This window comes from Crocuta crocuta, unplaced genomic scaffold (assembly GCF_008692635.1).
Source record: "Crocuta crocuta isolate KB4526 unplaced genomic scaffold, BGI_CrCroc_1.0 scaffold167, whole genome shotgun sequence".
NCBI lineage: Eukaryota > Metazoa > Chordata > Mammalia > Carnivora > Hyaenidae > Crocuta > Crocuta crocuta.
This window is the reverse complement of record NW_027532406.1, coordinates 2,497,782-2,510,808: the sequence shown is the minus strand read 5'-3', so window position 1 is coordinate 2,510,808 and position 13,027 is coordinate 2,497,782. Positions and strand designations below refer to the sequence as shown.

General features: G+C 49.0%; 1 protein-coding gene across 1 annotated transcript; it reads left to right on the top strand.

Annotated features, from left to right (window-relative positions):
- Positions 1-6,261: 6,261 nt before the first annotated feature.
- PLAU (plasminogen activator, urokinase) lies at positions 6,262-12,032 on the top strand. Its single transcript, XM_077778648.1, has 11 exons — positions 6,262-6,354; positions 6,671-6,757; positions 7,204-7,237; positions 7,390-7,497; positions 7,815-7,989; positions 8,168-8,259; positions 8,442-8,661; positions 8,870-9,018; positions 9,604-9,744; positions 10,054-10,202; positions 10,887-12,032. The coding sequence occupies exons 2-11, from the start codon at positions 6,701-6,703 to the stop codon at positions 11,061-11,063; spliced, it is 1,302 nt and encodes a 433-aa protein (XP_077634774.1). The 5' UTR covers positions 6,262-6,354; positions 6,671-6,700; the 3' UTR covers positions 11,064-12,032.
- The last annotated feature ends 995 nt before the right edge of the window (positions 12,033-13,027 follow it).

Below are 13,027 nucleotides of genomic sequence, written 5' to 3'. Positions count from 1 at the left end.
CTCAGAGCCTGGAGCCTCTTTCAGTCTGTGACTCCCTCTCTCTCTGACCCTCCCCTGCTCACGCTGTCTCTCTCTCTCTCTCTCTCCTAGAAATAAATTAAAAAAAAACATTAAACAAAAATATCCTCTTGGGGAGACAAACCTTCCTCTTCTTTTCTTAATTATTCTTTTTATTTTTTAAGTATCTTTATTTATTTTTTTAGTAATCTCTACAGCCAGTGTAGGGCTTGAACTCAAGACCTCAATATCAAGAGTCGAATGCTCTTCCAACTTAGCCAACCAGGCACCTCCAGCTGTCATACTTCCCATCATCTACTGCTTTAATTTTAACTGCTGTCTTCTTTAACTGCTGTCACACTTCCCACCATCCACTGCTCTCAGAGTAAAGAGGAGCCACCTGGTTAGACTACCAGCTGGCTGTTCTTCCACTCACTCTGCAAACACACCTATCTCAGCGGCTCCTGCCATGTCCCTGTTCCCTCTTCTCACAGACTTCCATACATTTCATCCTGTGTGCCCTCTGAAAGGAAACTGACCTCCCCCCAGGACTTGGCTGCCTCATCATACTAGTATCAATCACTGTTTGAAGAAAAGAAGCACCTTCTGCAGGCGGGTAGGAAGACAAAGAGACTGAGGGTGGGGATTGAAGGTGGTCAGGAAGGGAGGCGGTGAGGATTCAGAATAGGAGGGGAGAGGGTGGAAATGTGTCATGAGTTTCCTAAAAATCGGTGAATTCTGAATCTCATCATTTTCAGTGAATGAACTCAGATGATTCACTTCCCTTCATTAGCCCTCTATTTTCCTCTCTGTGTAATGGAAAGGGAAGTGCTTGCACTTGCTTTAAAGATAGAGAGGCATATAGAAAGAAATCAGCTCAGGAGAGCCATGAGCACATGAAATTATACATCATATGGGCTATGGATGCTATGTTGGTTTTCTTCTGTGCAATGTTTTTAAATATACTAGCTCCTGGCTGAACGTATTTCCTTAAACATCATTGACTTTTTGGTAGTACCCACCAGTTTCCAGTTTCCCCTTCCAGTCCTTTCTTCCTAGGTATCCTCTTTAGCTTCCAGTAAAGGAGCCATTGCCATCCAGCATGGTCACCTAAGCAGAACTTCTAGAACCAGGACCTAGCTTTCATTCCTGGAGGAGACTCAGAATCTAGGTCTGGAAAGCTATGACTAAACACTCCTTTAAGGTCACAAGTTCCTGATTTAGGAAGTAACTGGGTTTGGGTCAAAAACGAAGAAAAGTTTGGCCGAGGCTCAAAATATTCATGCAGAGATCTGAGCTAACTGGCTTGGGTGGGGCTAGGAATTGGGATAGAGACTGTGAGGCAGCGAAGGGTGAGAAAGAGTAGGGGTCAGAGGCTGAAGCTGGAGGGACCAATTTGGCCTCTCTATTCAGGACATTACTGACGACAGAGTATAACCTCAGGATGCAGCCCCTGGGCTCTTTGCTTTCCATGAGTAAGGAAGCAAGTATGTGGCTTCCTCTGCCCCACTCTTTCCACAGACTGCTGGGGGCCTAGCAGTTCCACATCTCCCCTATCATGTTTCAGCACATACTCTGACAACAGCATCTTTTCCCTTAGCGCTAAACACACGTAGCAATCCTCAGACCCAGGGAAGCTATGTGACCGGCATTCAGTGCCTCCTTCCCAGAAGTGCAGAGGAATCCATCTGCCCTGGGTGTAGGGGAAAAAGAGAAGTGCTCAAGTCACAGCAGAGAAGAGGGGGAGGGAATGGGAGTCAGGGCTATGGAGGGTGAATAGCACATGCAGCTGGCCAGTTGCTGGGAATTGTTGGCTAAGGACACGACATACCCACTTAACTGGAATCCTGGGACGGACTCCAGCAAATTGCTGGTCTTCTGGACCAGTACAGCCATAGTCAGGAAGGCAAGGGAAGCACTCAGGGTAGGAACTGTAGTTTACAAAGTTCGTCCTTCTATCTCTAGTATCCAGAACTGTCCCTGGCACTGAGTCCATAAATAAAGGAATGAACAAATGCTTTCACACGCACAAGCATGATCTCATTCAATCTGCAAAGTGAGGAACAGGCAGAGCAGGCGTTGCCTCATTTTGCAGCTAGGGAACCGAGATGAAGAGAGTTAAGTGTCTTGTCTGAGGTTATTCAGCCTGGAATGTGGCAGACCTGAGGCTAGACACTACTCTCTATGTAGTACCATGCTGAACATTCTTTTTTTATTATTACTTTCATTTTATTTATTTGGGAGAGAATGGCAGGGGGAGAGAGAGGGAGAACCAACCCCAAGCAGACTCCATGCCCAGCACAGAGCCCAACATGGGGCTCGATCTCTCAACCCCAGGACCACGACCTGAGCTGAAACCAGGAGTTGGATGCTCAACTGACTGAACCACCCAGACACCCCTATGTTGAACTTTTTTGGTATAGCAACCCAGGAATACGTCCTGTGACTTGATGTGAACTTCCTTTTGATTCCTGCTGGTCAAAAAATAGACTTCTCAGGGCCCCAGTTTCCTGGATATAGTCTGAGAGCCAAGTCTGGACATCCTGGTTCTTCTTCCACACCTGGCATCTGCCTGCTGTTTTATGAGGAGCTTTGGGAAAGGGGGACCCTCCATTAGTCTCTGTTACCACATCTGAGTTAGAAGTTTGGTCCCCTAAACCACAGAGGTGGGGGCAGGTGGCATGACTCTGGGAGTCTAGAACAGAATGAAATCATACACATTATGTTCCTTATTCTCTTACCCTTGATAGAAACTTCAGATAGCCTAGGCCACCAAGTTAGTTCTTAGAAATCCGGCAAGCAATTAACCCATCCTATAGCAAGGACTTTCCAGGAACTAGGAGCCCATAGCCCAAGGAGGATTCCGGAAGGTGGTCCCAAAACCAGCAAGAGGGCTCCCCTGAGCTGGAACATTGTATATCATCTGGCACTCATCTTCACAGTATTCTGTCTTGTACCCCTGTCTTATACCCCTTTCCATGGAGGCAGTGAGGTATAAAGCATGGGAACAAGGACAAGAAAACCTGGGTCCTAGTATTGGCTTTGCCACTCATCAAGTATGTATCTTTTCTCCACCTCATTTTCCTCATCTGCAAAATGGACATAATGATTTCCAGCTATGGCATAAGGCTGTTAGGAGTTTAAAGAGGAATAGTTTGGGGGCACTTAGGGGGTCAGTTGGTTAAGTGTCTGACTCTTGATTTTGGCTCAGATCATGATCTCATGGTTGTGAGGTTAAGCTCCATGCACTGGGCTCCACACTAGGGGCAGAGCCTGCTTAAGAGTCTCTCTTTTTCTCCCCCTATCCCTCCCCTGCTCGCAAGCACTTGCGTGCCCGCGCGCGCACACACACACACACACACACACACACACACACACACTGTCTCTCTCAAAAACAAATTGTTTAAAACAAAAGAGGAATAGTTTATATCAAAGTGCTTTTTGGCACAAGACAGAAAAAATACCAGTATTATTTTTTACTGCAAGAAAGAGAGTAGGGAAACTTTCAGGGGGCCCCAAAGCTTTTTATTCCCACTTGTTTACTGATCCATTCCTCATAAAACATCTACATGAATGGGACATGTATCCAGTGCTGAGGGAGAGACAAAGATGTTTAGGATGTGGTTTCTGCCCTTAAAGAATTGAAAAAACTAGTACAGGCTGTGTACCAAAAGACAGTCACAGAAATTTCAGGGAGCACCAAAAATCATAGAGTGGAATGAGAGTAAAGAGTTGGAGGCTCTAGGATTGTTCAACCAGGTGAAGGGACTGCAGGGGAAAGAAAGGAGAAGAGTGTCACGCTGCATAACGGTCTCCAAGCCTCTTTGTCCAGGAGGAAATGACGTCATCCTGCTCTCAAGAATCAGCATGACAGCCTCCAGCCAAGTAATCTGGAGTCATGAGAGCTGCTGGGGGCACTCTGTGAATCATGACAGTGTGCTGGGAATTTCCTGATACCCAACCTAGTAGTTTCGGGGTAAGTCCTCAGGCTGCAACATCTCTGTTTACATTTTGATCACGTTTATTTGCAATTAATTGGTTTTAAATCCAAATAAAAAATGACTTAATCTTCTAGAGGAAGTGGCCAGGCCAGCTCTGAGGCCTCTAGCACCTCTGACTCAGTCCATTCCCTGAGAGCTGGCAGCTCAGCTGGGCACAGAAAAACTCTCTCCAGAGGATGATGGGTCACCTTCCTCACGAAAGCTGAATGGTTAACTTGCACTATCTCTGGGCAGAGCCTGGCATCGTGAGACCTCTGGCTGGAGCAGAGCAAAGAAGTTTCCCTCCTTCCTACTGGCATTCTTCCTGCCTTCCTTCTGCCCCTCTCAGGTGGATCCAGACCCAAGGTCCAGGTTTGCCAGGCAGCAAAATGTTGTAGGGCTAGGCAGGAGGAGGGACCAAGCCTTGCGCCTGGCTTTAGGACCCTAGTGAGTTACAGATACTCAGCCCTCTTTCCTCTCGTTAAGGGAGGAGGTTGACTGAACCTCAGAATCCCTGCTCTGCTCCTTCAGCTATGCCTGAGAGATATGTGAATGTGCATGGCTATACAACTATGTGCACTGGCCTTTGGGCAGGTAAAGTGGGTGGAGTCCTTTACACATGGACTGTCTTTCTGGAGGCCAACCTTGTTTGATAAGCAATTATTTTATTAGAAACAAGGCATTATGATGAAGTCTAGAATGCTAAATACATATGCATTTTTTTTTTAAGTTTGTTTATTTTGAGAGGAAGAGAGTGTGAAAGCAGGCGGGTAAGGGGCAGAGAGACAGGTAGAGAATCCTAAGCAGGGTCCACAGTGTCAGGGTAGAGCCTGATATGAGGCTCACCAACCGTAAGCTCATGACTTGAGCCAACTGAGCATATGGATTTTTAAAAGTTTATTTATTTGTTTTGAGAGATGGGAGGGGCGCAGAGAAAGAGGGGAAAAGAGAATCTCAAGCAGGCTTCACGCCCAGTGTAAAGCCCTATGTCGGGCTGGGACCCACCAAAAGTGAGATCATGACCTGAGCCGAAGTGGGATACTTAACCAACTGAGCCACCCAGGTGCCCCAATACATAAGTTTGTGGTTGTTGTTGTTTTTTAAAAATCTGTAACTATGGGACACCTAGGTGCCTCAGTCAGTTAAGTGTCCAGCTCTTGGTTTTAGCTTAGGTCATGATCTCACAGTTTCAAGCCCCATGTATGGCTCTGTGCTGGCAGCAAAGAGCCTGCTTGGAATTCTCTGCCTCCTCTCTCTGACCCTCCCCCACTCATGCTCTCTGTCTCTCCCAAAATAAATAAAAATCTTTTTAAAAAATCTGTAAGTGTATTTTTGGAATGGCTGATACAAAGGTATGTTTTCAAAAGTTTAAACAGTGCAAAAGGGCATAGAGTGAAAAATAAATCTCATTCTTTCCTCCAGTTCCCCAGTTTCTCTCCTCAGATGTGAAAACAACTTCCTGCCCCTCCTTTACTCTTCTATTGTCTTTATTAACTGACTATACTCTGGCCCAGGCAAATATAGGGATTGTTTGTTATAGGAACTTTTTGAAAGATCCATCAGTACTTCAAAGAAAGCATCAGCAGTTTGTGCCCTTAGATTTGTTCTCACAATCCTATAATAATATATCGTGATCCTTATGCAATTCTTATTAAGCCCTCACTTTGAAAGACCACCCTTAAATTAAGCCAAACTGTAAATCCTCAAAAAATCCGATCGTGCCTACACGCTGCTTCCCGCCCTTAAGCAATAAACTCAACTTTGTCGTATCCACTGGATATGTTGATGAATTTCAGGGAGCTGCTATTCAACAGTCCCTGTCAGCAGGAGTTAGCAAGGTGTGTCGCGTGCATTTTCACGTTGAGGAACAGACTTAGCTCTCTGAGCTGCGGACTATGCCACCACATCCAGTGGTCCGAATCATTCTCCCGGGCATTTGGGGGACGAAGGTGTGAAGGCTGGAGAAGAGCTGATTTGGGGCATCTGGGAAGAGACATCAGAGCTGGACCAAGAGCCTCCCAAGCGCAATTCTGAAGCTCCATGCACTGGGATGGGGCCCAGGACAGGTGAATGGGAGGAGTCGGCGAGGAATTTAGATGCCTCTGTATCTGTGTTCAGACCTCGCTCGTCGGCTCCGCTGGGAACCGCGCGGCCCCTCACGCTCCGACGAGGTTGAGGAAACGCTCGGCGCAGCTGGCCCCAGGGAAGCGGAGAGAAGGGAGGGGTTGGGGAGATCCCAGACTGGGGCGGGGCCAGGGCTGGGGCGGGTCCTGAAATNCAGGGCGGCAGCTGGAGCCCCAGAGCCCCTCGGATTTCAGTGTCAGCCAGTCCCCGCCGTCCCGTCCCGGCGCTGAACCTCTCCGTGCCGCAGCCGCCGGTGAGTGCAGGCCACCCTCACTGCGCACGGCTTCTCCTGCGGGTTTCCCTTCCCCCTACCCCGGCTGCCCCAGCGGCCCCGGCTCCGCAGCGGCCGAGCCCGAGTCACCGCTCCCGGTGCCGGTGCATCCCCTGCGGCTGCTGGAACCCCTGAGCCTCCAGGGAGGAGAGGCGGCGAGGCCTGGGGGGAAGTCTTGTCACCGCAGGCGCGCCTCGCGGGAGACCTAGGGATTTCCGTCCTGAACTGCAGTGACCCACCCGGCACACCTTCTCTCTCCTCCGCTCCTTCCTCAAGTTCACTTCTCCTTCCTTTGTAGAGTGCTGTCTAGAGCCCCAGCCTGGCCACCATGAGAGCCCTGATGACGTGCCTGCTCCTCTGCGCCCTGGTGGTGCGCGACTCTGAGGTAGGTCCCCGCTTTGACTCATGGCGGCAGGAGAGGGGCTTGCAGAACTCCTGGACAACGTCGGGGGAAGGAAGGAGAGCCGTGCATAGGGAGCTGGGGTCCTCTGGATTCAGGGCCAGCCTCTCAGGAAAATAGGACAGGTGTGGCCGTGGGGACCCTGAGACCCAAGGGAGTTCACACCTTCAGCCAAGGGAAGAAGAAGCCGCAGAGACTGGCCCAGCTAGCTCTCTTGCACCCGAAATGTGAAGCTTGCTTGAGTCAATCCATTTCTCCCTGCTTGAAACCTATGATCTTCCATTTGAGGGCTAGTTAGATATGAACAAGGTGAGGAGAGAGGGAGCTGGAGGAAAGGATGAGATTTGGCACGGGGCCAGTTTATCCTCACCCTTGGGCTCCGGGAGCATGGGACCTTTGATGAACTTTCCCCTCCCCATCATCTCTTCCAGGGCAGCCATGAACTTCATCCAGTGTCTGATGCATGTGAGTATCCACCCCTTGCACAATATCTGGCTGTACAGACATCTCGGGAAAGCCTCAGGGGGCAGCCCCTCCCTGACCCTGTTGCAGGGCTGGCTCCCCCCCTTGCCTCCTCCCACACTCCTCACTTACCCCTCCACCTCTATGCTCTCCAGCAAACTGCGGCTGTCTGAATGGAGGAACATGCGTGTCCTACAAGTACTTCTCCAACATTCAGCGATGCAGCTGTCCAAAGAAATTCCAAGGAGAACACTGTGAGATAGGTATGGAGATCCTGGCTCCAGCTGGGGAGTAGGGGACCCCATATGGGGACAGGGAGAGATGGGTGGGATGCAAGAGCAGGCGGGAGTTAGGAGCTGGAGGTAGAGTGGAAGACACCTTCATCCCTGTGTGATGTACACAGTCAAACATAAACACATAGTGTCTCATGAATCAGTGGCTGCACAAATGCGGGGTGGGGACGGAAGGAGATCCTTTTTAGTGTTTTCTGCCAGGCCTGAAATCATGCGAGACCTGACAGGATCTCTAAAATGCCTGTCTGAACTTCTTCTTCTTTCTAATATCTCTCATTCTTCCTTAGATAGATCAAAAACCTGCTATGAGGGGAATGGTCACTCTTACCGAGGGAAGGCCAACACCGACATTGCTGGCCGGCCCTGCCTGCCCTGGAACTCTGCAGCCGTTCTTCTGAAACAGTACCATGCCCTCCGACCTGATGCCCTTCAGCTGGGCCTGGGGAAACACAATTACTGCAGGTGAGGTGGGGCAGCAAACGCCCTCTCATAGCTGCACAGGAAGCCTTGGGATCATCCTGTGGTTTAGAGAGTATTGGTCATAGTGTGAGAAAAACAAGGCCTCTGACTGAGTTTTCCCTGGAGGAGAAGGAAACGTATCCTGGGTTGGAATGACCCCCCCCCCCCTCTGTGTTACCAGGAACCCGGACAACCAGAGAAAACCGTGGTGCTATGTGCAGGTTGGCCTAAACCAGCTTGTCCAGCAGTGCATGGTGCACGATTGCTCTTTTGGTGAGTGTCACTGACCTATTTATGACAGTAGGGTGGAAGGGGACAGCCTCATGCATCCCTTTATTCCATCAGGAGGGTTGAGAGGGAGGTCTGCCTGGCTTTGAAAAACTGGGAGGTTGGAGGACAAGAGAGAGACACTATCCTATTTGCCTTCCCAAGATATCCCTCTCTTTCTCCTCTAGGAAAAAGTCCCCTGTCTCCTCCAAAAACAGCAGAGTTTCAATGTGGCCAGAAGGCTCTGAGGCCTCGCTTTAAGATTATTGGGGGAGAATTCACCACCATCGAGAACCAGCCCTGGTTTGCAGCCATCTATAGGAGGCACCGTGGAGGCTCTGTTACCTACTTGTGCGGCGGCAGCCTTATCAGTCCTTGCTGGGTGGTCAGCGCCACACACTGCTTCATGTACGTCCCTCTGTCTCTTCTCCCTGACCCTCCTGCCTTACCCCGAACACACCCTTCCCAGCAAAGGATTCCACTTAAATTCTACCCCCTTAGCTCCTCTCCATGTGGCCCATGGCCTTGGGGACAAGTCATACTCTGAGGTCTCTGTGGAGGGGAAGTGACAAGATCTCATGAGATCAGACTATCTGATGGGTCTCCCCTCCCACAGTAATAACCCGAAGAAGGAGGACTACATTGTCTACCTGGGTCGGTCAAAGCTGAACTCTGATACAGTTGGGCAGATGAAGTTTGAAGTGGAAAAGCTCATCTTGCATGAGGCCTATAGTGCTGACAGTCTTGCTCACCACAATGATATTGGTGAGTAGAAAACCCTTATCTGCCATAATGATGATGGTTGGAGGAAGAGGGGTCCAAAAAGAGACCCAAGTGGGAGGTTGAGGTTGTGGGGGAACTGAAAAGCCTGCTTTGTATCACAAAAGGACATATGTGAGGAGCCTGCTGCTCCTCTGCAGAGTCTTTATATTTACATTTAGCCTCCTCTGGATGGCAATGACCCTGTGGGCATAAGGCTTGGGCTGGGAGGCCCCTTCTTTTGTTGGATACAACCTCTGTCTGTCCCAGGATCTGCAACTTAGAGCACTGGGCTGAATTCAGCTCTCTACATCAGCCAGGGCTGTTCATAGAAAAGAACCATACGGCTGTATACAGCAGCTCTGGCTGGCCAAGCCCTTGTCAGCAGCTATAATAAAGCCCTTGAGACATAGGACAGGGGAGGCTTGTTTCAGGTATTAAGCTACAGGTAGACTTTCTAGGATGATCTCTGATCCTAACTGACTTAGGGATAGACAGCCAGTCTTTCAACTTTTGGAATGGAGACATGGTGACTACCTGACCAGGTGGAGATCTTTCCCGCTGACCTCTCCTGCTTCCCTCCTCCCCCAGCCTTGCTGAAGATCAGCTCCAACTCAGGCCAATGTGCACAGCCATCCAGGTCCATACAAACCATCTGCTTGCCCCCATCGGCTGGTGATGCTCATTTTGGCGCCAGCTGTGAGATCACGGGCTTTGGAAAAGAGAATACCAGTAAGTGACATTTGGGGCTGGCTGAGAGGGTTCTGGGGGAGTGTTGTAACCTGGAAGTGAACTCAGCTTGATCAAGGAAGGACCTTAGAGATAGAGATGGGAGCATTGTGGGGGTAGCNAAGAAAAATAGATTGGGGGGGGGGGGCGGTGAGGGGCTATGCATGGAGTAAAGGCTCAGATTTGGGTGGAAAAGAATAAAGGCTTTCCCTCCTAGGGACACTTTTTGGTCCTCACCCCTGCAGAGAGTCCCAGTAGGAAGACTGGACTTACACAGCTTAATGTAAACTTCTCCTTGTTTCCTCCCTCCAGCTGACTATCTCTATCCAGAGCAGCTGAAAATGACTTCTGTGAAGCTGATTTCCCACCGGGAGTGTCAGCAGCCCCACTACTATGGCTTTGAAGTCACCACCAAAATGCTGTGTGCTGCTGACCCGCAATGGGAAACAGATTCCTGCCAGGTGAGAGTTCTAGCCTCTCTACCTGTCACCCTCAGATCTCCCCAGGATTTCTGGGTCTGTACCTGCCAGCTGTGGGGAGCCTCTGTCCAACCAAAGCCCCAAGAAGCCAGAATTAGGAGCTCAGGTCCTAGACAGTTTAAACTAACCCTTATGTGTTTCCCAAACATTTGTCGTGAGCCTGGCTCTGTCCTAGGTGTTTCAGACTGGGGGAGGGAAAGGAATAAGACCACCAGAAAGAGGAAAACAATAGAAAACAATACAACTCAGTGCTCAGGGCGTGGTATGAATTGCAAATGATCAGGTGTTTGGGAGCCCAAGGTGAGTGCCAACTGGAGGTTAGGCTCTAAAGAGAATGTGACTCCATAGGGATTTGAGGAGGTCTAGGGAAGAAAGGAAAGGAAAATGTTCCAGCTGAAAGGTACAAAAATGGGAATGAGCGTGGCATGGTGCAGGGTGGGAAGGAAAGGGGTCTGAGAATGTAGATGGACTTGCGGTAGATAGCAGGCTTTGAAAACCAAGCAGGGCATTTTAAACTTTATGTGGTAGAAAATGGGGAGTCACTAAGGATTTTGACTCTAAGAAACTCTCCTTTCTCTATCTCTTATGCATGATTGGGTGATCAGATCAGATGGCCCCCTCATCTCTTCTCCCTGGGCTCACCTTTTTGTGTCTTTGGCTTAACAGGGAGACTCTGGTGGCCCCCTGGTCTGCTCTACCCGTGGCCGTCTGACTCTGACTGGGATTGTGAGCTGGGGCAGTGGATGTGCCATGAAGAACAAGCCTGGCGTCTACACAAGGGTCTCAAGCTTCCTGTCTTGGATCCAAAGGCACACTGGGGAGCAGAATAGCCTAACCCTCTGAGGCTCCCCAGGGAGCCAAGGGAAGAGAAGGGTACCACCCACTCCCACGCTGTCATTTTTGCAGAACAATCTGCATCAGCTGTATATGAGGAAGAAACTGAGGAAGATCGGCTCTGCAGAGACGATTTTGCTTGTATCACCCATCAGGGTGAGCAACAATAGCTTTATCCTTAGATACAGGCCTGGGTGCTCAGTGCCCAGATCCCCTGTGGCCAGGATGGAGGGATGGTTCTGACCCAGGATGGTATTGACCAGTAGTTTGTCTTTTTCTGAACTAAAGCTGCCTGGAGTTAAAAATGCCATTTCCTGTGCATGGGTAGAAGGAGAGCCAGCTCCCCCACAGTGGGCATTCACGACGCCCACTGTTGGGGAAAGGAACAATTTCTCAATTAGGAAGTAGAACAGAACTGAGGTCTTTTGAGCAAGCTCGGCCACTGTGGAACAGTGGTTTGGGGAGTGGAGACACTAATGACTTAAGGGAAGGGCTCTGACATTCCATGAATGTATCAGGAAATATTATATATGTGTATGTATGTTTGCACATCTGTGCATAGGCTGTGAGTGTCAGTGTGAATGAGTAACAACTGGTGTTCCTGTGTCTGACTGCAGGTCTAGATATTTCCCTAAACTGAATGGACTATGATGCCACATAGAATGACCTGTCTGGAGAAGTTATGGGAGGTCATGGACTCCTACGTCCTTTTGGGTCTCTCATGTGATGCCTATGAATGTATCATTCTGGGGCATGGCCCATGACCAGCACTAAATTTTCAGTTTCACTTTTACATAGACGTTATTTCTTGGCCAGTTATTCCTTCTGACCTTTCAGCTGAGTTTATCCAATCCTCACTGGGTGAGGTGAGGATCACTCCTATACACTGAATATTTAATAATTATATTCTGCTATTTTTATTTATGTCTATTTTTGTAATTTTGAATAAAGATGATCAATAAAAATGTGATTTTTGAAGACTTTGGTTCTTTCTTGGTACTTGTATGGGAGAAAGTTGTGGAGCATAAAAAGTAGAAACTGATGATGCTGGCATTTACCCCTGGGGGGCTAAATCTCTGGACTTAACGGCACTTTGGGAAGTAGAGGCTAGAAGAGTTGTAGAGTAGGTCTTGCATAGCACGTAAGGTACAGCCTAGTGTGTGGATTGGATGTCAGCCCTCAATTCCCTCCTTAGCCTGATGCCTTTGTACAGTGCACATCTTGTACAGCTGTACACAGTGATCCTCTAGGATAAGACTCACTATATTCTCTTTACTCTGCCCATAACAGACTGGGACTGATCTCAACCAAGGAAATACCTGCATAAGTGAAAACTGCTGATTCAAAGCCCAGCCTGGCTTGGGTCTGTTGTCATTCAGGGAATAGAAAACAATTTCCCATCATCTGTGTGAGGGGCTGGTGCTGAGTTTTCTCCGTGTGTTAATGAAGCTCATGACCAGTCACTGCTATCCTTAGTATCAAAATCTAAAGCTAGGTGGTATGCTCATGGAGGTGACCACATATTTTGAACCAAACGTCTGTTTCTGAAGAATTGGGGTATAGAAGGCAAGTGGTGAGATACAGTTGAATGCAAAAATGTTGGGATTTCCAAGCTATGTTAATGTTTTTTAGCAGTGTTTCTTAACCAAGTCACATGAGAACCTTTTTAAAAATACATACATGACCGTGCCCCACCTCCACAGAGACTGTGATTCAGGTCAGGGCTGGTGCCAGGGCTTGTGATTTTAGAAAAGTTTCCCAGGTATTTCTGACAAGCACTCCTGATTGGGATCCTTTGGGGACAGCTGGCCAGATTACGTGAAGGGCCCAGTAAGTTCAAGATTTAGTCAGCATGCATTCTCTGTGTGGTCAGTTTTCTGAGTGGGTTTTGGGGGTGCAAAGTCTCCTGGGCATCCTGTTCAGAGGTTCCCTAGACCATGTGCCTCTGGAGGTCAGGGACCCAGAATAGTCCA